General features: G+C 33.9%; 1 protein-coding gene across 2 annotated transcripts in view; it reads left to right on the top strand.

Annotated features, from left to right (window-relative positions):
• Nucleotides 1-24,924, top strand: part of DYNC2H1 (dynein cytoplasmic 2 heavy chain 1) — a 332,321-nt gene that overhangs the window by 179,998 nt on the left and 127,399 nt on the right. For both annotated transcript variants that reach the window (XM_057747706.1, XM_057747705.1), the window contains 5 exons: nt 7,489-7,649; nt 10,517-10,642; nt 12,840-12,950; nt 18,324-18,479; nt 23,887-23,962. In XM_057747706.1, coding sequence (XP_057603689.1) covers nt 7,489-7,649; nt 10,517-10,642; nt 12,840-12,950; nt 18,324-18,479; nt 23,887-23,962 — 630 coding nt within the window. The remainder of the gene's footprint in view (nt 1-7,488; nt 7,650-10,516; nt 10,643-12,839; nt 12,951-18,323; nt 18,480-23,886; nt 23,963-24,924) is intronic.

Genomic DNA, 24,924 nt, shown 5'->3' with positions numbered 1-24,924 from the left:
GAACACATGCCTGATAAGAAAGCAAGACAGTCTTATTGCTGATATGGAGAAAGTTTTAGAGGTCTGGATAGAAGATCAAACCAGCTACAGTGTTCCCTTAAGCTGAAACCTAATCCAGAGAGACACCCTAACTCTCTTCAATTCTGTGAAGGCTGAGAGAGGTGAGGATGCTGCAGAAGAAAAGTTTGAAGCTAGCAGAGATTGGTCTATGGGCTTTAAGGAAAGAAGCTGTCTTCATAACATAAATATGCAAAGTAAAGCAGCGAGTGCTATTGTAGAATCTGCAGTAATTATCCAGAAGGTCTAGCTAAGATAATCAGTGAAGGTAGCTATACTAAACAATAGATTTTCAATGTAGACAGAACTGCCTTCCATTAGAAGAAGATGCCATCTAGAACTTTTATAACTAGAGAGGAGAAGTCAATACCTGGCATCGAATCTTCAAAGGACAGGCTAACTCTCTTGTTAGGGGCTAATGCAGCTGGTAACTTTAAGTTGACTCCAATGCTGTTTTATAAATCCTCAGGCCCTTAAGAATTATGCTAAAAATCTACTCTGCCTGTGCTCTATAAATGGAACAACAAAGCTTGACAACACCTCATTTTAGAACATGGTGTACTAGATATTTTAAGCTCACTGTTGACGCACTGCTCAGGGAAAAAAAAGATTTTCTTTTAAAATGATACTGCTCATTGACAATGCACCTGGCCACCCAGGAGCTCTGATGGGAATGTACGAGATTCATGTTGTTTTCATGCCTGTTAAAAATCATCCATTCTGCAGCCCATGGATTAAGAAATAATTTTGCCATTTAAGTCTTGTTACTCAAGAAATGCATTTTCTTAGGCTATAGCTCCCATGGATAGTGATTCCTCTGATGGATTTTGGCAAAGTAAGTTGAAAACCTTCTGGAAAGGATTCCCCATTCTAGATGCCATTAAGAACATTCATGATTCATAGAAAGGGGTCAAAATATCAACATGAACAGGAGTTTGGAAGAAGTTGATTCTAACCCCCATGGATGACTTTGAGGGGTTCAGAACTTCTGTAGAGGAAGTACCTGAAGATGTGGTGGAAATAGCAAAAGAGCTAGAATTAGAAGTGGAGCCTTGAAGATGTGACTGAATTGCTGCAATCTCATGATTTAAAAATTCATGGATAAGGAGTTATTTCTTACAGATGAGCAAAGAAAGTGACTTATTGAGATAGATTCTACTCCCGATGAAGATGCTGTGAAGATTGGTAAAATGACGACAAAGAATTTAGAATATTCCACAAAGTTAGTTGATTAAGCAGTGACAGGATTTGATTGCAATTTTGAAAGAAGTTCTACTGTAGATAAAATGCTGCCAAACAGCACTGCATGCTACAGAGAAATCATTGGTGAAAGGAAGAGTCAGTTGATGCGGCAAACTTCAGTGTTGTCTTATTTTAAAAAATTGCCACAGCCACCTCAGTCTTCAGCAACCACCAACCTGATCAGTCAGTAGCCATCAACAATCAGAACCACCACCAGCAAAAAGATTACATCTTGCTAAATGCTTAGATAATGGTTACCATTTTTTGGCAATCAAGTATTTTTTAGTTAAGGTATGTATATTGTTTGTTTAGGCATAATGCTATTGCATACTTAATAGACCACAGGAGTGTAAACACAACTTTTATATGCATTGGGAGACCAAAAATTCATGTGACTCACTTTATCACGCTATTTGCTTTATTGTGGTGGTCTGGAACTGAACTCACAACATCTGTGAGGTGTGCTTGTGGTTGTTTGAAAAGATAAGGAGAAACATACTAGAATTACCTGTCCATCTCAGGAGCATTTGCTACAAACTGATGTAGCTCATACTGCAAATAATAAAAATGTTTGTGGTCATTTTATATGAAACTATCTTTATATACATTTTGACATATTTTTATCACATAATATCGGGTTGACCAAAAGGTTTGTTCGGTTTTTCTGTAAGATGGCTCTAGTAGCACTTAGTTATCTTTAACCTCATTTGAAACAATTTTGTTAGATTGTATGTGACAGCTGTCATATCAGCATGCATTTAAAAAAGACATCAAAATTGGTGAATGTGTGGCCATTTTAATATTGAAGATGTAAGAAAAAAGCAACATTTTTAGCATATTATGCTTTATCATTTCAAGAAAGGAAAAAAGACAACTGAAACGCAAAAAAAAATTTGTGCAGTGTATGAAGATGGTGCTATGACTGATTGAACGTGTCAAAAATGGTTTGCGAAGTTTCATGTTGGAGATTTCTCACTGGATGATGCTCCACAGTTGGGTAGACAGGTTGAAATTGATAACGATCAAATCAAGACATAAATTGAGAACAATCAATGTTATACCATGAGGGAGACAGCTGACATACTCAACATATCCAAATCAAGTGTTGAAAATCATTTGATGTTTGGGTTCCACATAAGTTAAGGGAAGAAATCTTCTTGACCGTATTTCTGCATGTGATTCTCTACTGAAACATAATGAAAGCATTTCTTTTTTAAAACAAATTGTGATGGGCGATGAAAAGTGAATACTCTACAATAACATGGAACGGAAGAGATCATGGCGCAAGCGAAATGAACCACCACCTACCACACTGAAAGCTGGTCTTCATCTAAAGAAGGTGATGTTGTTTGTGTATGTGGTGGGATTGGAAGGGAGTCCTCTATTATGAGCTCCTTCCGGAAAACCAAACAATTAATTCCAGCACGTACTGCTCCCAGTTAGACCAAATGAAAGCAGCACTTGATGAAAAGCATCCAGAATGAGTCAACAGAAAATGCATAATCTCCCATTAGGATCACACAAGACCACATGTTTCTTTGATGACCAGGCAAAAACTGTTAGGGCTTGGCTGGGAAGCTGTGATTTCATCCACTGTATTCACCAGACTTTGCACCTTCGGATTTCCTTTTATTTTGGTCTTTACAAAATTTTCTTAATATAAAAAATTTCAATTCCCTGGAATACTATAAAAGGCACCTGGAGCAGTTCTTTACTCAAAAAGATAAAAAGTTTTGGGAAGATGGAATTATGAAGTTGCCTGAAAAATGGCAAAATGTAGTGGAACAAAAGGGTGAATACGTTGTTCAAAAAAGTTTTTAGTGAAAATGAAAAATGTGTCTTTTATTTTTACTTAAAAACCAAAGGCACTTTTTAGCCAACCCAGTACATCTAATTAGAGGTCTGTGAGAAAATATAGAGCAGTAAAAAAGATGAGAAACGCCTGTTTTTCCATCATGACAAGATAATCATCATTAACATTTTAGTGCATACCTTTCTATTCTTTTTAGGCATGTAGATGTATATACAATATGGTGTCATGTTGCCTAATTTACTTTTTTTTCCATGGGTGTACTATTTTTATTTTATTCACATTTATTTATTTGTTTTTTTAAGAACTTTTATTGAGATACAGTTAACAGACAATCAACAGCATATATTTAGAGTGTACAATTTGGTATCTCAGTCTCCCAATTCATTCCCCCCCCAACCCTCCCCCCTTTCCCCACTTGTTGTCCATATATTTGTTCTCTACATCTGTGTCTCTATTTCTGCCTTGCATTTCCTCTTTCATAGTTGTTAGCATTTGCCTTATGTATTGAGGTGCTCCTATATTGGGTGCATATATATTTATAATTGCCATCTCCTCTTCCTCTTCTTGGATTGATCCCTTGATCTTAATGTAGTGTCCTTTCTTGTCTTTTGTAACATTTTTTATTTTAAAGTCTATTTTATCTGATATGAGTATCACTACTCCAGCTTTCTTTTGATTTTCATTTGCATGGAATATCTTTTTCCATCCCCTCACTTTCCATCTGTATGTGTCCACAGATCTGAAGTGGGTCTCTTGCAGACAGCATATATATGGGTCTTGTTTTTGTATCCATTCAGCCAATCTGTGTCTTTTGGTTGGGGCATTTAGTCCATTTACATTCAAGGTAATTACTGATATGTATTTTCCTATTGCCATTTTCTTAATTGTTTTGTTTTTGTTTTTGTAGGTCCTTTTCTTCTCTTATGTTTCCCGCTCAGAGAATTTCCTTCAGCATTTGTTGTAGGGCTGGTTTGGTGGTGCTGAATTCTCTTAGCTGTTGCTTGTCTGTAAAGCTTTTGATTTCTCCATCAAATCTTAATGAGATCCTTGCTGGGTAGAGTATTCTTGGTTGTAGGTTCTTCCCTTTCATCACTTTAAATATATCATGCCACTCCCTTCTGACTTGCAGAGTTTCTGCTGAGAAATCAGCTGTTAAACTTATGGGAGTTCCCTTGTTATGTTATTTGTCGTTTTTCCCTCGTTGCTTTTAATAACTTTTCTCTGTCTTTAATTTTTGTCAATTGGACTACTATGTATCTTGGCATGTTTCTCCTTGGGTTTATCCTGCCTGGGACTCTCTGTGCTTCCTGGACTTGGGTAGCTATTTCCTTTCCCATGTTAGGGAATTTTTCAACTATAATCTCTTCCAATATTTTCTCGGGTCCTTTCTCTCTCTCTTCTCCTTCTGGGACCCCTATAATGCGAATGTTGGTGCGTTTAATATTGTCCCAGAGGTCTCTTAAGCTGTCTTCAGTTCTTTTCATTCTTTTCTCTTTATTCTTTTCTGCATCAGTGATGATCACCATTCTGTCTTCCAGGTCACTTATTCACCCTTCTGCCTCAGTTAATCTGCTATTGGTTCCTTCTAGTGTATTTTTCATTTCAGTTATTATGTTGCATATCTCTGTTTGTTTGCTCTTTAATTCTTCTAGGTCTTTGGTAAACTTTTCAATCTTTGCATCCAGTCTCTTTTCAATTCCTGGATCATCTTCACCATCATTATTCTGAATTCTTTTTCTGTAAGGGTGCCTATCTCCTCTTCATTAGCTGTTTTTCTGGGGTTTTATCCTGTCCCTTCATCTGGTACAAAGTCCTCTGCTTTTCATTTTCTCTCTCTTTCTGTGGCTGTGGTTTTCAGTTCCACAAGACAAAATACTGCTGATACTGCTTGATACTGCTGTCTGCCCTCTTGGGATGGAAGCTATCTAGCTATTTTATTCACATTTAAGTTTCACCATCAAACACTGAGCTGAAGTATATGCTGGCCATATGTTCAGATTTTTGAAATTAAGATAAATGGACAGGCAGCTTTAAGGGTTTAATGTGTTAAACAGTGCATAATATATTCAACAATTAGAGAAAATCTAGGGGGTAGTATAACTATATACCTTTATATATTTAGTGGCACAAATATAGGGACAAGCCCTATAATTTGAGGAAAATCCTGCTGAGGACTGAACAGACAAGTCCTTGCTTGCCAACAGAATCTCTCTTTGACTTCAGACTTGAGACAAATCAAGGAGTCTTTTGATATACAAAACCCACTGAATTCAGGAGAAACAGAAACAGTAGGATAGGTATTAAGGAATTGGTTCTTGCCAATTAGGATTGTGGAGGCTAGTCTGAAGGGAGCAGAGTTGGCTAGAGGCTGGAAATGTTGCAGCCCTAGTCCACAACAGTAGTCTAGAAACAGAATAGTTAGTGCTTTCTTAAAAAAATTCCTGGTTTTCAAACAACTTCCTAGAATTCTTTCCTTAAACAGTGCTAATCTACTTTTAAGTAAATGATCTTTTACCTCACCATTTTTATAACTTCAGTTCCTTTATATTACTATCAGAAATTACTCATTCAGACTACAGTTTTTAAAAACTAGTGTTTCCCCCAGTTTTTAACTAATATCAACAGCCACAATGAAAATTCTTGTACATACTTCTGCATTCAGATTCTGAATTATTTCTTAAATTATAATTTAAATTACTGAGTCAAGGACAATGTGCATTTTTAAGACTTTTGATGCCTTTTTTCATGTCACAGTACATTTAATTGGCCTAGAATGCTTATGAGAATTTATGAGTAAATAAATGAGCATATGAACATAAAAATATTTATTACATTGCCACAAGTGTATAAGATTTCTGTTAGGAAGGATGATTGTTACCAGTTTAAGTTTAATTAATACACAATTCATAAAATATGCTTCTAGAAGCAATTCATCAGTTTTACGTGGCTGTTGGGGTAAATTTCACCTAGTATTAGGAATATTTCTGTCTGTAAAATCTTTGCTTAGTATTATCTATTGCTGTTATGAAGAATGCAGGGGAATAGTTCAGGTGTGAAATTTGTCCTTTCAGGATGGTCATCTAGAAATGCCTGTTTTAGGCCATCTTGAGGGCATTGAATTCATATTCTAAAGCGCTTGTTACAGAAGTCCTTAAGAATGTCTTTTCCTGCTATTTTAGAATTTCTGAGGTACAATATTATCTATTCATTTCTACAGTCGAGGATATAAGGAAGCCCTTCTTTCCTCTATACTCATTTGGTTACATTCTAATCCTGTATTTTTTTATTTTTTTTATTTTATTTTTTTTGGGGGGTACACCAGGTTCAATCTAATTCTGTATTTTTAAACTCTTGTGTCATACTCTTCTTTTTAGCTCAGTTCGAACAAGTGTATTTTTGATTTTTAATTGAAGTGGCTCTTCTTTAGCTTGGGTTTTACTAAATATATTAATAATGGAAACATTAAAATTTTAGCAGAAGAGATTTAAATATAACAGTGAAGTTATAATTTCTTGTCTGTATAAGGACTTGATAGTTTGTGAAGAGCTTCAGAATAGAAAAAAGAAGAGATTGTTACCTTGAATACAGTTAACAGCAGCTGGGTGGTCTTTGGGAAGACATTCAATTTCCTTGAGTATGCTTAGTGTAGAGTAAATGATGTGTAAATGGAATCTATTTTTATTTTGTATCGTGTTTTGCCTCCAAAAGACCTATGGATTGTTTTATTCCTGTTTTACAGTTGAGGAAAACAAGGCACAGTGCATTTGAGTGATTTGCATATGGTCATTTAGCTAGCAAAAATAAACAGAGCTATATGTTTCTATCTCCAAACTAAGCATTTTTTGATTCCATATCACTTTTTTTTTTCTCTTAATGCATGGACATAAGAAATAACTCTCTATCCTATATCATGACAGTGATATTATTTGTCAAATTGTGTGGAAATCTGATTCCCCTGTGCATGGCACAGAGTAGGCACTCCGTTATCATATAAATGAATGAAAACCTGTATGGAAAGGTGGTTGGCTTCAGTCTTCTCTTGTAGGGAGGGAATTGTATGTTAAGACCACAGTGCTGATTGTGTGTTTCTTCATCTGTTGGGTATGGTAATCAGGGTACCTACCTCTTAACGTTGTTGTTAGGATTAGATGATGTCATAGAGGTAAAAGCATTTAGAAAAATGCTTGGCACCTTAAGCATTCAATAAATGTTAGTTCTTACTAGTATGTGAATGATTTTAGAGTGTAAAACCTCTAATATGTATAGGATTATAGTTCACCTAGTTATTCTCTGTTGTAAATCATGTAATTAGTTTTAACAGACTTTTTCTGCTTCACATTACTTTTTATTTGTAATTTCTTTAATATATCTTTTAGGACTGAAAGAGTTGTCCCCACCTCCTCTAAATCTCAGGCGTTTATACAAAGAGACACTAGAAATTGAACCCGTATTGATAATCATTTCCCCGGGTGCTGATCCTTCTCAGGAACTCCAAGAACTTGCTAATGCTGAGAGAAGTGGAGAGTGTTATCATCAGGTCAGTACATATCACCCTGCTGTTTTTGCTACACCTATTGATCTTCCTGCCATACTTGATTCTATTAGTTAAATAGACATTTTTTGCTGTAATGGGCCAACTAATGTGTCTGGAAAGTGTCCACATCCTGATCCCCAGAACCTGTGAATTTGTTATGTTACATGGCAGAAGGAACTTTGCAAATGTAATTAAGTTAAACATTTTGAGATGGAGCATTATCCTGGATTATTCATTTTGGCCCAGTATAATCATAAAGGTCCTTTAAGGAGGCAGAAGAGGCAGAGTAAAGGAAGGAGATGTGATGAAACAGAGGTCAAAGAGGTGAGAAGATGCTATGCTGCTGGCTTTGAAGATGGTAGAAGGGGCCACAAGCAAAGAAATGTAGGTGGATTCTAGAAGCTCGAAAAGGCAATGAAAGGATTCTTTCCTAGGGCCTCCAGAAAGAACAGCCCGCTAGTACCACCTTTATTTTCAAACCGGAACACCTTGATTTTTAGATCAACAGATGAATGGGACTTCTGATCTCCAGAAGTCTGATAAGATAATAAATTCATCTAATGTAATACCATGTTGTCCTGAGCTAAATTTCTGAGTTTTAGCTTGTTCAGATTAGCACCTTTTTTCAATTCAGTTGGCATGCAAGTTTGAAAATGTATTAATTTACCCTCAATTTTTGACATGTGAGAAAAGAAATCTTTTTCATTGGGAAAATAATTAATAATGATGAAAAAAGCAAAATACTTCCAGAGCAACTGGAAATTGAAAAGTGAGAATGTTATGAGGAACATAAGTAGGAGATAGCAAAATAGCAGAGTTAGGCATAGTTGTACAGGTCTTGCACTAACTCTAGGGAGTTTCATTCAATCCTAGTTATAATGTATTCATATGTTAGGACAATATTCAGTTGTCAGTGAGATGTCTTGAGGAAGGGAAGCCCTTTTCTACAGGCTGTATCTGTTTAGCAGTGTTATTGGCAGAAAGATAAAACTATTTGCACTCACTGTAAGTTTGACTAATGTATATAAATTTCTAGACTTTTGTGTACTTGCAAAATATTTTAATATTGCAAAACCTTTAAATACAGACATATTTATTCATAAATCTCCTGTTATTGTAAGATTTTTATTGTTATGCTGAATGTATGTGCTAAGGATAATAATATATTCTTAATGCAAAAAATTAATTTTTATTTCAAGAAACTGTGGGGTTTTTTTTTAATGTGGGAGCTAACCATCTTCTTGATATTTTCCTGTTGTGCTTTTTAAAAATATATTTTTTTCTTATAATAAATGTTTCCTTCTAAGGTTTCATGAACCTTTAAGCTGTTTTTACACAATTTATGGCATATAGAAAATTCTGAGTTCCTATTTTTTAGCTTCCATTTCAGTTCAGCAAACTACTTATTTTTTTTTCCCCTATCTGATTCTGTTGTACATGCCTTCAGTTGTTTTGGGTTTTTTTTGCATTTTAATAATGTCAGACTAATATGTGCATCTAAACAGTTCAACCAGTATTTATTTTATCCCTCCTATTTGCTTAGTTCTGGGTTAGATCTTGAAAATTAAGAAGAAATCAATATATGAGTATTTATCACCTGTTTTGGTACATACTTTAGTATGTAGTGAATTAGACACATGGTTCCATTCTCAAAAACTTTGTAGTCTAATTAAGAAACAAAATCAATACTTATAAAAGTCAACTGAAAAAAAATGAAATGCTATCTTGTATTCATTATGTATTTTGAAGTAATCTATAACAGTATTATTCTTCAAAGTGTTTTGACCATGTACACAATAAAATAGTTGAGCCAGGACTCTCAGTAGATGTATATCTGTTATATATACAAAGACAGATATAGCTGTACTGATACATAAGTATTATATAATTCATAAATTATCCTTAAAAAAAACATATGGAGGAGTTTAAACTTGGTATAGTAAGTGGCACGTAACCAGTTTAGATTCTTGACTAAAACTTGTCATAGACTCCTAGACTTAAGAAGTCACCTGTTCATCCAAATAATCTAGAAATCTTATGTACTGAATCTATTTTTTGAATCTGTTTTCTAGGGTGTTTCGGCTTCTGCTTGGAAGTTTTCTATTTTATGAAGTGGCCTATCCTATTGCATGAGTGTCCTAAGTACAGATAGACTATAGGGTTTGGAAATACTGGAATGGATTCCAGTGAGATCAGGTTTCTCCTTCCCTGTTCCTCTCCCATCTCTTTTTTTTCTCCCCTCCCCCTTTCTCCTTTTCTCTCTCTCTCCTTCTTGCCTCCACTCCCTGAAAAAGAATAGAGGAGCAGGAGCTAAATGTACAGTCTTGAGGCCCAACAACATGTTAGGGCTTTTTAGACGATGAAGGTCTAGGGAATTACACAGTTCAGTAGACCAAGTAGCTTAAAAGCCAGATATGTACCATATTGGAGAAATTTTTTAGAAGAGAAGCAAATTTCAAGGAAGCGGTATTGTTAATGTTTAATTCCTCAAAGAATTCAACGAGACAATAGTCATAAAAAATTATTTTTTTAAAGTTCCATATTTGAGAGGGTAAGAATTGCAGGAAATGGTGGGATGAGGAACAAAAATACTATTCAATAATTCTTTATACTGTTCTATAATTTGCAAACCTGTGATGATAATATCCTTACTAAATAGAATATTATAAATCTGCCATTTGATGTAAGGACAAAAACAAGACAATTGTTGGAAACAGCAAGAGTGTCTGATATTTCTTATTAAAAATTTAGAACCCTGATTAAAATACTTGAATTAGTTCAGTATATGTGGCAGGATAATTTGAAACTCTTACAACATGTTATCAGATCTATTTTTTTTTTAGTTTTGTTATTTGTTTTTGTTTTTGCAGGTTGCCATGGGTCAAGGTCAAGCTGATTTAGCAGTTCAAATGCTAAAAGAATGTGCCCGAAATGGAGACTGGCTCTGTTTGAAGAACTTACATCTTGTGGTATCTTGGCTGCCAGTTCTGGAAAAGGTAGATTCAGATCAATGTGGTGCAAATAATATCTAATATACTCAATGCAGTAATCTCCAAGGAACATCAGTATTAAAATATATCATGCACTATTTATGATGTTTTTTAAAAAATTAGTATGTGGTAAGGAATCATTTAAAATCTGTTCAGTATTTTCTCCTTAAATATACGTACATTTGTGCAAACCAAAATGGATCTTTTAGTAGGAAACCTTTAAAAATCGCTTTTTTTAAAGACATTTAGGGGAAGTCAAGAAATTAATCAGGACTGGAGGGGAGGCTTAGAGAATTTTTTCACATGAAAAATAAGGAAATGTTTTAAACAATTGTAGAAGACTTATTTATAACATTAAATTCTCTTTATGCTTTTGTTCTGTTGTATCCGTATGAGGAGAAAAGATATAGAGGAGTCAAGGGAACTACAGAACTTCCTAGGTGCTAAGGAAGCTGGGATGTAAACTGAAGCAATCATTTTATTTAACTTGGCCCCAGGACAAAAATAACCTTAAGACAGAACAAGTTGATGGGTGGGTTTAAATGCAAATCTGGAATTAAGTCTAGTGCTTATTTAAGAAAGATGAATATGGTCTTGGGTAGTTATCGATGACTCCGAAGACAAGATGTTCCTTGAAGGCTATATGTGACTTAGCTAAGTGTAGAGAAAAAAATTGCAGTTAATTCTAGCAGCACAAGTAGAGACATAGTGGCAGGAATGTGCCTGCCTAGTACAAAGAATGAAGATGTCTTTGAGTGTACTGGAAGGGCCAGGCAGAGCGATGTGGGGCAATAGAGTTAGATGGCTGGAAAGGGGCAAGGTTATGGAATACCCTCAAAATTGTGCAGAAGTGCTTAGAAATTATGTCCTAGCATACAGAGTCAAAGGAGGTCTAGCAGGAGAGTTAATAATTAATTAATTTAATTAATCTGGCAGAAGTTATTCAGAGTAGAACCAAACAGAATAGAGTGGGAGGCCATAGCCTAGTTGTAATATGTTGAAAATTTGTGTAATATTTTGAAAATAAATTGGAAACTATAGCACTTTACATAAAACGGGTAGTTAAATAATCTTTGATGAATGAATCAATGACTTAGTAAATGAAATGATAGGTGATGATGACTTATTACTTACAATCAAAAGAAGATATAGATTTTGGAACTGAGGTGTATATGAATATTCAAGTAATTCCATTATTACTACAGCAATTTTAGTCTTAGACGTGTGTTTGTTAAGATAACTTTTAGACTTCACTCTCTCTTAGAGCCATCAACATTTCTCTTGTCATTCATTCATTCATTTAGTCATTTATTTTACAAATGCTTGCTGAGTGCAGAAAAAAGTCAGGAACTGTCCTAGGTGCTGGTTATGTATAAAATTTGTATCTGCTCTTGAGGAGCTTCTTGGTTTCGAAGAGACAGACCATATTAATAACTGTACAATAATATGATGAATACTGCAGAAGGGAATTTACAGAATACCATCAGTGATTAATTTGCTTTGGGATTGTGGTAGTTTGAGAAGATATCATCCTGGAACATGATATTTAAATTATATTTTGACAGATGAGTAAGAATTTGTCAGGTTACAAGAGAATAACAGGCAGAAAGAGTATGATGGATAAAGAGAGACATAAAAATTTGAATAAGTGACTAAAGCGTACAGCATGGGCAGATGAATTTGAATGGTGAATTTGGGCTATTTTAGGCAAGAGGATACACTAACAATTGTACTTCAAAGGAATTGATGTCATAATATAACTCTGTGGAAGTGTGAATTGAAGAAGTGAGAACCTGAAGGCCTGAAGATGGCTTGTTTAGGCATTGCGATTACAGCTAACACTTATTTTGTTCTCACTGTGTGTTGGGCAGTGTCTTGTACAATCCTATGAGGGTAGGTACTGTTATTATCCTTGCTTAGAGAGTGTAAGTCAGAGAATCCAAGGTCACACAGCAAATAAGTGGCAGAATTTGGATTTCAACCCAGTTGGTCCAGTTCTAGATCCAAGTTCTTACCTATTTCACTAAGCTATTAATAGAGAAGGTGAAAATTTAAAGGAAATATAATCAGAACATTAAGAAATATATCAGAATGTCATAGAAAGATTTTAGTAAGATAGTTACTTATTCATAATATATTTACAAAATGGAAATTTGTGTGTGTGTTTAAGTAGACTTTTGTTCTTGTTGTTTTTATAAACAAGGAATTAAATACTCTTCAACCTAAAGATACCTTTCGTCTTTGGCTCACTGCGGAAGTTCATCCCAACTTTACTCCAATTTTGTTACAGTCAAGTCTGAAGATAACATATGAGGTGAGAAGATTTAAACTTGAATCACTAGTTGTGTAAGTGCAGTAATTTAGCATGCCTTCTAAAAATCTGTAGACAACTGTCTATTATACAAAATACTCAGAAATGTCTTTGTATATTTAGATGAAGTATGTACATAAATAATATGATATTTATAAAAATACATTTACATTTTTCTTTTGAATATTTAATATTTATTTTTTGTTTTTTTATTGTAGTAAAAGACACATAATATAAAATTTACCATCTTAACCATTTATAAGTGTACAGTACAGTAGTGTTAGCCATATGTACCTTGTCATGCAACAGATCTTTAAAGTTTTTTCATCTCACAAAACTGAGACTATTTGAAGGACAACTCCCTATTTCCCTCTCCCTCCACCCCTCGCAACCAGCATTCTGTTTTTTGTTTCTATGAGTTTGACTGCTTTGGATACCTCATATACATGGAATCACGCAGTATTTGTCTTTTGGTGACTGGCTTATTTTACTTGACGTAATATCCTCAAGATTCATCCATGTTGTAGCATATGACAGGATTTCCTTCTTTTTTAAGGCTGAATAATATCTCATTGTATGTGTGCACTACATTTTCTTTATCCATTCATCAGTCCACGGACATTTAGATTTTGTACCTCCTGGCTATTATGAGTAATGTTGCAATGAATATGGGTGGTCAAATATCTCTTTGAGATTGTATTTTCAGTTTTTTTTTGGATGTATACCCAGAAGTGGAATTGCTGAATCATATGGTAATTCCGGTTTTAATTTTTTGAGGAACCTCCATATTGTTCCATTGTGGTGCACCATTTAACATTCCCACCAACAGCACACAATTTCTCTGATCTTTACCAACACTTGTTATTTTCTGCTTTTTTTTTTTAACATTGGCCGTCCTGACAGTGTAAGGTGGTATCTCACTGTGGTTCTGAGGTGTATTTCCCTGATATTTAGTGATATTGAACATCTTTATATATGCTTGTTGGCTATTTGTATATCTTCTTTGGAGAAATGTCTATTCAAGGCTTTTGTCCATTTTTAATTAGATGTTTTTGTTGTTGTGTTGTACGAGTTTCTTATGTAATCTACGTATTAACCCCTTATCAGATTTAGAGCTTATAAATATTTTCTCTCATTCTAGTAGGGTTTCTTTTTAACTGTGTTGATTGTTTCCTTTGCAACATAGATGTTTTTAAGTTTGATGTAGTCCCATTTGTCTATTTTTGCTTTTGTTGCCTGTGCTTTTAATGGCATATCCAAAAAATCATTGCCAAATCCAGTGTCATGAAGCTTTTCCCCTGTGTCTTCTAGGAATTTTATAGTTTCAAGTCTTAGGTTTAGGTCTTTAATCCATTTTGAGTTAATTTTTGTATTAAGTGTAAAGTAAGGGTCCAATTTCACTCTTTTGCACGTGGATATCCAGTTTTAATATTATTTGTTTTTTGATAGCTAAGTTAGATTTTCAGTCTTTGTTTCCTTCTTTCCTTCCTTCCTTCCTTTCATCCATCCATTCACCCATACAACTATCCATCAATCCATCCTTCTAATATATACTGCTTGGCAGATCCTCCCCAAACCTGATATATCCGAAACTATGTGTGTTTGTAATGATATTACTGGTTGAAGTCATAAATAAAATAATAAAAAACGAGTTAAAACTTTAAAAAAACTGGTTTAAAACTTTCTGCTTGCATTTTCTCTCAATTTGTAGAATATAATCTCTTTAATCTCTTTTCTGATGAAAAATGTCTTATTATTGTTTATAACTACCTGCTATTTTAAAATAAATCAGTACTTCTGTTTTTCATCTGAAGGCATTGTGTCATATAAGGAAGAAAAAGGCTAAGAATTAATCCAGGGAATGCAAAAATGATTTAATATTTGGAAATATATTAATTGAATGAATATCAGTTATAATGTCTCATAAGAAATAACTTTTCCAGAATCTTCTCCAGTCATTCTCTCAGTGTACTCTTCTACTAAACTATATTGTAGAACTGGATTGTACAAGCCATGAAGGCAGGGGCTTTGTTTTTGCTTGCCTTTTTTTTTTTCCTTTTCATGTAATATCTGGCATGTAGGAAGAATACTATAATATTTCAATAAATGAAGAGTTAATATATCAAGGGAACTGTTCCTTGAATGTTTTAACTTAATGTGCAGCCTCTTCCTGTATGCTTTTTTAGGAAGTAATTTGATTACATTTTTATGGAAATTTTCAGTTTAAGTTATTGGTGATTTTTTTTTTCTGTTTCTTAAATCAGTGTAAAGATTTTAACTGTTCCAGGAAATAGTGCAGTTCATTATGTTCAAAATTATTACTATATATATGCATGTAGGTACACTCACACACACACACACATATTATTGTATTTAAAAATCATTAAATCTTCATTTTATTGTTTATTTCTTCTCTTTTTTGATGAGTTGTCAGAGTTGTTTTTTAAAATTTTTTACACTGAATCTGTAGATTGCTTTGGGTAGCATAGTCATTTTCATAATATTGATTCTTCCAATCCAAGAACATGATCTATCTCTCCATCTGTTTGTGTCATCTTTGATTTCTTTCATCAATAGCTTATAGTTTTCTGAGTACAAGTTTATTCCTAGGTATTTTATGCTTTTTGATATGATGATAAAAGGGATTGTTTCCTTGATTGCTCTTTCTGATCTTTCATGGTTAGTGTATAGGAATGCAAGAGATTTCTGTGTATTGATTTTGTATCCTGCAACTTCATCAGATTCATTGATGAGCTCTGGTAGTTTTCTGGTAGCAATTTTTGGGTTTTCTATGTATCCTGTAGTATCATGTTATCTGTAAACAGTGATAGTTTTACTTCTTTTCCAATTTGGATTCCTTTTATTTCTTTTTCTTCTCTGATTGCTGTGGCTATGAATTCCAAAACTATATTGAATAATAGTGATGAGAGTTGACATCTTTGTCTTGTTCCTGATCTTAGCAGAAATGCTTTCAGTTTTTCACCATTGAGAATAATTTTTGCTGTGGGCTTGTTGTATATGGCTTTTATTATGTTGAGGTAGGTTCCCTCTATACCCATTTTCTGGGTGTTGAATTTTGTCAAAAGCTTTTCTGCATCTATTGAGATGATTATATGGTTTTTATTCTTCAGTTTGTTGATGTGGTGTATCACATTGATTAATTTGCGGATATTGAAAAATCCTTGTATTCCTGGGGTGAATCCTTGGTCATGGTGTAATATCCTTTTAATGTGTTGTTGGATTCGGTTTGCTAGTATTTTGTTGACCATTTTTGTGTCTATGTTCATCAGTGATATTGGCCTGTAATTTTCAAAGAAAGACAAATATTGTATGATATCGCTTATATGTGGAATCTACAAAAGGGGTACAAATGAACTTATCTTCAAAACAGAAATAGAGTTACAGATATAGAAAACAAACTTGTGGTTAGCAGGGAGTAAGGGGGGAGGGTTAAATTGGAAGACTGGGCATGACATATACACACTACTATTTATAAAATAGGTAACTAATAAGGACCTAGTGTATAGCACAGGGAACACTACTCAATATTCTGTAATGGCCTATATAGGAAAACAATCTAAAAAAGAGTGGATATATGTATATGTATAACTGATTCACTTTACTGTACAGCAGAAACAACTATACTCCAATAAAAAATTTTAAAAAAGAAAAAAATTTATTACAAATAACCAATGTCATATTTACTGATTTACTTTTTCTTATTATTTCTTTTCCATTTACTGAATTTCCTGCTCTTTTTTTTTCTTCCTTATGTTTTCCTTAGATTTGTATTGGCTTCTGTTCGTCCTTTTTTTTTAAAATAAATTTATTTATTTATGTATTGTCTGTGTTGGGTCTTTGTTGCTGCACACGGGCTTTCTCTAGTTGCGTTGAGTGGAGGGCGGCTACTCTTCATTGTGGTGCACGGGCTCCTCATTGTGGTAGCTGCTCTTGTTGTGGAGCATGGGCTCTAGGCTCACAGGCTTCAGTAGTTGCAGCACACAGGCTCAATAGTTGCAGCTCACGGGCTCTAGAGTGCAGGCTCAATAGTTGTGGCACATGGGCTTAGTTGCTCTGCAGCATGTGGAATCTTCTTGGAGCAGGGACCAAACCCACAGATTCTTAACCACTGTGTCACCTAGGAAGTCCCTGTTCTTCCTTATTTCTTATGTTGAATGCTTAATTGGTTTAATTAACTTGCATTAATATTGAAATTATTTTCAGTCTGAATTTTCAGTTGAGTACATCTTTTACCTTATCTCATAATTTGATATAGTAGTGTTTCCATTTTGTCATTTTCCTATAGTCTTTATGTGTATATGGTTTTCTCTGTAGTTGTATATGATTTATTCATGTTGTATAATCTTTAGTATAGGGTCTTAAAAAAAAACCCTAAATGGTTGTTCAGTTTCCTTAGTGCTTAGAAAATTTGGTCTATTCTGTGAGAATTTTTGGTAACTGTTTCATAACCAAAGCATTTTCATTTTAAAAGTGAACATTTGGAAATGTACTTAGTAAAAAAAATAGCCATTTTTTCTTTTAATTTTAAACAAAAGCTTTTTTTTTTTTTTTAAGAGAAAACAGAATGAAAAAGTTTACAAAGGGAATTATTACTTTTTGTAGCAGGCATCTTAAAGTACTGGTCTGAATTTTTCTTTAATATTAGAAACCATTTTGGAAGAAAAAATTTACTTTTAAAACAAGGTAATTTTTGAAATTTTACTTTTTTTCCAGGAATTCAAAAATTTTATTCTTTCATTTTGATAATTTAAAAATATAATAAAAACAGATTTGGACATGTGGATATGTGTTTTTTGACTAGTATTAGTCCAGTGTACAATTTCAGTTCCTGGGTTTGAATTTGTGTTATGAGCCTAGCAATATCAGGTAATGCCCACATTAAGTAAAGTGGACTGATGTTCAAGGAAGATTAGTTGACATTACATGTAAGTAGTAATTTGAAGTCCCTATGGAAACTCAGATAGTACTGGAGAGAAAGAACTGGCATATTGAAGTCAAAAACACCTGCCTGATAATAATTAGTATCATAACTCATATTGTAAATGATGATTTAGTTTCAGTAAAACACCACAATGATCATGTAAAATTTATTTGGTTATTGTGAATACTGTTGGTTCTGTAGGTTTTTTTAAATTAAAAAACTTTTGGATTTTTAATTGAGATGAGCTGTTAGGTATAAGGAGTTTAAAACTAGCTTTATATTTGTACATTTTGAAGAAACATAATAATAAAATAGTTTGTCAAACTTGGTAATGGTGCAAAATGTCTTCATTAAAATATGTCCTCAAATATGTTAAATACTGATTTATTTTATTTGTAAGGTTTTAAATAATGTTTGTTTGTTTTTTTCTCTAGTCACCTCCAGGTTTGAAGAAAAATTTAATGCGTACTTATGAATCTTGGGCTCCTGAGCAAATTAGCAAAAAAGATAACATACATCGAGCTCATGCTCTCTTCAGTTTTGCGTGGTTTCATGCTGCATGTCAAGAAAGAAGAAATTATATTCCACAGGTAAGTAAGAACATGCCTTGGATATAGTCTAATGTGTGCATTATTTTTTTATTAGAATAACTTTATAATTTAGTATAAATGGCTAGGATTACTTCTTAATTTGATTCATGATTAATAAATTTATGTCTCTAATGCCATCTTCTCTGTTAATCTTCTGGACTGTATATAGTTATCACATGTTTTTGAATTAAAGTGTTGAGAACAATGTGTGAACCATCGTAATCCATCACTGTTAGGTGTCATTTTTATGGTTAATATCTCACAGACATCTTAATGTTCAAAAACTGAGTTCCCATACCTGTTTTTCCTTTAGTGTATCCTGCTCAATAATAGGCATTGATATCTGTTTACTTCCTTAAGTTAGAAGCATAGGAGTTGTTCTTGATATTGTTTTCTTTCTTAGCCTGCCTACTCAACTCATGTTCCAATCCTATTGATTCTACTTCTAAAATGTAATTCAAAGCTGTGCATTTCTCCTCACCATTTTTTCCAAGCCTCATCACCTCTCATCTGAATTACTTTTCCAACTATTCTTCCTGCTTTTTCCATTTAACAGCTAGAATTATTTTCCAATACATAATTTTGATTTTTTTCACTCCTCTGCTTAATACCCATCAAATGGCATTCTGTTGTACTTGGGAAAAATATGCACATTACTTACCATGATCCAGAAGGAAGTATTTACCTATCTTTTCAACTGCTTCTCAGGCCCCTCTTTCCATTTGTTCTCTACACCTCAGTCACACAGGACTTCTTTATGGTTTTTTAATCCATCAAGCTTTCTCACCATAGGCTCTAGCTTTTATTTTTAAACCACCAACAGAGCATATTTTTTCATGGCCATGGCAGTCCTAGCTGGTACCATGCTCTGATCTTCTTGCCAAATGCCTATCTTAGCCAAAAATTTCATCACTCTTCCATCTTTAAATTTTTCCCATCCTCTTTTTTTCCAAACTTTATCTGCTTCTGTTGGGATAATCTTTCCTCAAACTGCCGTTCCCACCTGCCCACCTTTTAGCCTTTCCCTATATTTCAGTTTCATGTCAAAGTAAAAGCATAGGTTCTGGCGTTTGAGTCCTAACTCTAGAATTTCCTTGCTGTATGACCTTCAGTAAATTACTTTAACCCCGATAAGCAACAGTTGCCTTGACTGTAGAATAGGAATAATGATCATGTTTACTTTTGTTGTGAGGATTAAATGAATTAGTGTATGTTTAGAAGTGCTTAACACAGTGCCTGCTATAGCTTATCAATAAATATTTGTCAAATCAGTGAAATAGTAACAGTAGCAGTGTGTTGTTTCATATATTTTACATACTGTACTTATCAAAGGAGACACTTATTATTTTCATTTTACAAAGGTATGACAGTGAATCTCGAGGTAATTACCTTTCTGAAAGAATCACACCTAAAAAGCTGTAGAGCTTGGAAATGGCCAGGCTCACCTTCCTCTAAAGCCTTTGCCCCTAATTTCTCTGACATTCATGCTTAGCTTAGTGTATCAGTTAATCCTGTTGGATACATGAAGAATAGTCATAGTAACACACTTTTATTGAGAAAACAAAACTTACATTTTAAAAACAAAATTAGATTTCATTTTTTATTGTGACACATGCAAATAGTATAAATTAAAAAGCTGTGGGGCTTCCTAGGTGGCGCAGTGGTTAAGAATCTGCCTGCCAATGCAGGAGACACAGGTTCGATCCCTGGTCCAGGAAGATCCCACATGCTGCGGAGCAACTAATCCCATGCGCCACAACTATTGAGCCTGTGCTTTAGAGCCCGTGAGCCACAACTATTGAGCCCATGTGTTGCGAACTACTGAAGCCCACAGCCTAGAGCCTGTGCTCCACAACAAGAGAAGCCACGGCAATGGGCAGCCTGCGCACCACAAGGAAGAGTAGCCCCCACTCACTGCAACTAAAAAGAAAGCCCGCGCACAGCGGAAAAGACCCAACACAGCCAATAAAATAAATAAATAAATAAATAAATAAATAAATAAATAAATAAATAAATAAATTTATAAAAAGAAAAAAAAAGCTATGAAAAGACTTGCAAGTTAAAATTTAATCAACTTCCTCCTTATCCCCTGCCACTCAGTTTGTATTCCCAGGGCACCCACTGTTCACCATTTCTTTGATGTCCTTCAGAGATATTATATAAATACACAAACATATTTCATGCATTTATATGCACACATATGTTCTTTTTAACTCAAATGGCAGTGCATTCTAAATACAATTTTATACTTTGCTTTATTAACCAGTACATTTTAGAAATTATTAAATATTAGTTCCCATTTAATACCTAATTTAAAAATATGATTTGTATTCATTATATCGATATATACATATTGTTAGGCAGTTTTGTATTGTTAGGTGGGCATACATATTTTCTTCAATCTTTGCTATTATAAGAAATGTTGCAATGGATATCCCTGTGAGTGCCTCATTTAACACTTATTCATGGTGGCCAATCCCTAAATGTAGAATGCTTGGGTCAAAAGATATATGTATCTTTTTAAAAAAATTTTTAATGGTTTATTTATTTATTTAATTTGTTTATTTTTGGTTGCGTTGGGTCTTCATTGTTGCACGTGGGCTTTCTCTAGTTGTGGCAAGTGGTGCTACTCTTCATTGTGGTGCGCGGGCTTCTCATTGCATTGGCTTCTCTTGTTGTGGAGCACAGGCTCTAGGCATGGGGGCTTCAGTAGTTGCGTCACATGGGCTCAGTAGTTGTGGCTCGAGTGCTCTAGAGTGCAGGCTCGGTACTTGTGGTGCACGGGCTTAGTTGCTCCACAGCATGTGGGGTCTTCCTGGACCAGGGATCAAACCCATGTCCCCTGCACTGGCAGGCGAATTCTTAACCACTATGCCACCAGGTAAGTCCAGACGTGTATTTTTAAAAGTTCATAAATACTGCCAAAATGCTCTCCATAGAGGCTATAACAATTCATTTTCACACAAACAAAAATATTTGAAAATGTCATTAAAAAAAAAAACTCTGCTCTCATAAAAATCATGAATTTAGAGGTAAAAGCAGACAAAATATAGAATGCCATTAATTGCTAGATGTCATGTCATAGGGGTATGAACTCCACAAACTCTATTTTACCCCTTCTCATTTGGTTTTGCTTTTTTTTTTAAGAGCCAACTTTGAGAAGTAAAGATCCACTATTAATTCAGTTTAGTTTTCATTCCCTGTGTTGGTAAAAGATTATTCCTTTGCTATTTTTCGTTGCGGTACTATGTTAACATCCCAATTTTACACATGTATGTTGTGCTTCTAATACTGTACTTGATGTAATGTCAGTTTTGTTTTGTTTTTTTGTTAGTTTGATATCATGCTATTCCTACTAGATTGTGAGTACCTTGATAACAGGCTTAATTTCATTCATCTTTATAAGAGCACTTAACACAGCACCTGGATTTCCATGTAGGCTAAATAGGATTCGATTGGCTGTCTCTAGAATCTCTCCACAATTTACAACATAATTTCTATCAGGAATTATGAATAACAAAAATTACCATTCAACTTTTTGTACCATGTTTTTAAAAAATCATTAATCATCCAACAGTATATTAGTAACCGTGATTTATCATTTATCATTTCAGCGTTAGTATTTCAGTTGGAAGTTGCTATAATAATTAACTTATGTTGATAGCAACTATCTCCTTATTTGAGAGTTTTATGAATGTTGATTAATCTTTAAGGTATTTTAAAAATGTTTAAATAGACATTTTTCTTCACAACTAAGATCTAATGGAGTTATATAAGAAATTTTATTAATAAGACTTTGAGTTGGTAGAAAATTTGTTTAAAATGTTATGAGAACTTTGTTAACTGTTGATGAGTACGTATCCCTTACAGGTTTTTAATTCTTAGGTATAGTTTAACTTAGATATAGTCAACTGAAATCTTTTTTGTTTTCACAATATCTGTAATATTGTTAAAAAAAAATCATCTAAATGCTAGTGACCTCCACATTTGTATATCCAACTCAGAGCAATTCTCTAAGATCTAGGTTTCTATATCCAGCTATTTATTTGACCTACCTCATTAGATGTCTCAGAAAGGACTAAAAGTCCTCATATTCTAAATCCAAATACTAGAACATTAGCTTCTCAAGAGCACAGATTTTGTCTCTTTTGTTTACTGCTCTATTCTCATTGACCAAAACAGTGCCTGGTATATAGCAGACACTCAGTAAGTTTTTGCTGAACACTTTGTTCAGTGATCTCATGCTGTCCCTTTCCAAACCTCGTATTCTTTCAGTGTTCCACTTATGAGTGTATGACACCAATGTCATTTTGAATAAGCCATAAGCTTAGAAGTCATTCTTAACACCTCTCTTTTTGGTATCTTCACCCTCCATTGCAATCCAATACAAAAATTCTTTCACTGTCCTTACTATCTACCTACTTTTGTCTTTCTGTCATTTCTAACCCCTTCCCCATGAGGGTGACTTTCCTTGATCTCTTAAATTATGTCAGAGCTCTTTCTTATATATACCATGTATGTTTCTTTTCCTTAAACATATTACAGTCAGTAACTGCACCTGTATTTGAGTAATTGATTATATCCACTCTTCCCCTGACGTTTGACTGAAAGCTACATGAGAGTAGGCATTATACAAGTTTTTGCTCATTCTTTTATTCCCAGAGCCTGACATATAATGTGCACTTAATAAATATTTTTGAATGATGAATGAATAAGTTAAATTTGTATCAGTATTTCTAAATACTATTCAAGTCTAAATAGATTTTAGTTTGAACTGATTTTATTGCATAAAACTAATTACTAGTCATAGTTAATGAAAGCCCCATAGAAATCACTTTTAATTATTTCATATTATTCTCTACAACATATAGATCTCTTTGTATGTCCTTTTTATACAGACATGGTAGCTATTAGCTATAGGTTAATAATTTTATTTAGTTACAATATGAATGTTTTGTGAATCAAATGTATAGAAAATAATGCTATATGCCTTTGGACCTCTTAAAAACTTTTTGTAATATTTCTGTTTTCATTTTTGTAGAGAAAATCCACAATTCTGAAGGACCAAATCATAGGAAATCTCTCAGTGTATACACACTATGTAGACTCAGTAATTTACTAAGCCAATTTGTTCTTTCTACATATAACTCTTTTGCCACATAAGTGATAAAAACAATTATGATATTATAAATTCCTTTGCATGCTGTAGAGAACAATAACTTTATTTTTAAAATTACTGTTACTTTAGATGTATTGTTTTTATTAAAAATTCTCAGGAGTTGTCTTTTTTTTCTTTTAGCTTATATTGAACATTGTTTTTAAGATTGTAAGGGCAATGATAAATGTGCATATATATCTTTGAACACTGCTTACAGTTCTTTAATATTTTTAAAATTTATTTTGGTAGGGTTGGACCAAGTTTTATGAGTTTTCTTTATCAGATCTTCGGGCTGGATACAACATTATTGACAGACTCTTTGATGGTAAGTTCTAATGATGAAAAACTTTGATCTCTGGTGTCATTGAAAAAAATTTTTGAGCTCTTATTAAAACCGTATGTTTTTCAAGAGTGACTTGAGTTCCTATTATAAATTTTGCTTTTCACTTTTTATCTTGTTTTTAACGTTCTGAATGCCATGCTTGTGAAAGTTCTTATATTATCTATTGTGGTCATTGGTTTTGATATAACCCATTAGATTTCTGGTTGATCTGTAGCTCTCAGGAAGCAGAAAGCTATAGACCTTGTCCTTACTTTGCAGCCTTCAGAAGTTTCAGGCTTCAACTGAATTATTCATATCTCTTTCAAAGGAACTGTTAAAATTCAGGAATATGGTAAACCAAGAATCTGTAGAATCATAATTGTATGATTAAGTAGAAATTAGGAATCAAGGTACAAATAACAGACTAAAATAAGGCAACAAACAAAACCATGTAATGTGATCCCTTGGGGCCATCTAGCTCTCTGCCTCCTGAAGACAGGAATGGTCCAATCACTGAGGGTTACTGTTCAGGGCCAACTCAAGGTGACACTAGAGTTTAGAGCAATGATGCATTAGAGAAGAGAGTATGTTGATAGGACTCTCATACTTAAAATTATCCCAAACAGAACTCTAGATTCTTGTCTCCCCCTCCCACCCCGCAATCTTGCCAAACAACTCTTCCCTGAATCTGCTCCATTTCAGTAAATGGCACAACCATTCATGTAGTTGCTCAGTTTATACCCTATGAATTGCCCTGGATAATTCTTTTTTTAATTCTCAAACATCCAGTGATTTGGCAGTTTCTATACCCTCCATGTCCAAATCACATCAAAATTCTATTCCCGTCCTTCAACTTCATCAGTGCTTTGGTAGTCCAAGAATTAGCTTCTTTCAAAAATTCTCCACACAGTGAACAAATTTATTTTTTAGGAAAGTAAAACATGTGATTCACTTTCAAAACCTAC

The sequence above is a fragment of the Hippopotamus amphibius genome, chromosome 9 (assembly GCF_030028045.1).
Source record: "Hippopotamus amphibius kiboko isolate mHipAmp2 chromosome 9, mHipAmp2.hap2, whole genome shotgun sequence".
Classification (NCBI taxonomy): Eukaryota; Metazoa; Chordata; class Mammalia; order Artiodactyla; family Hippopotamidae; genus Hippopotamus; species Hippopotamus amphibius.
Note: the sequence above shows the minus strand (reverse complement) of the source record. Positions and strands in the feature narration are given on the sequence as shown.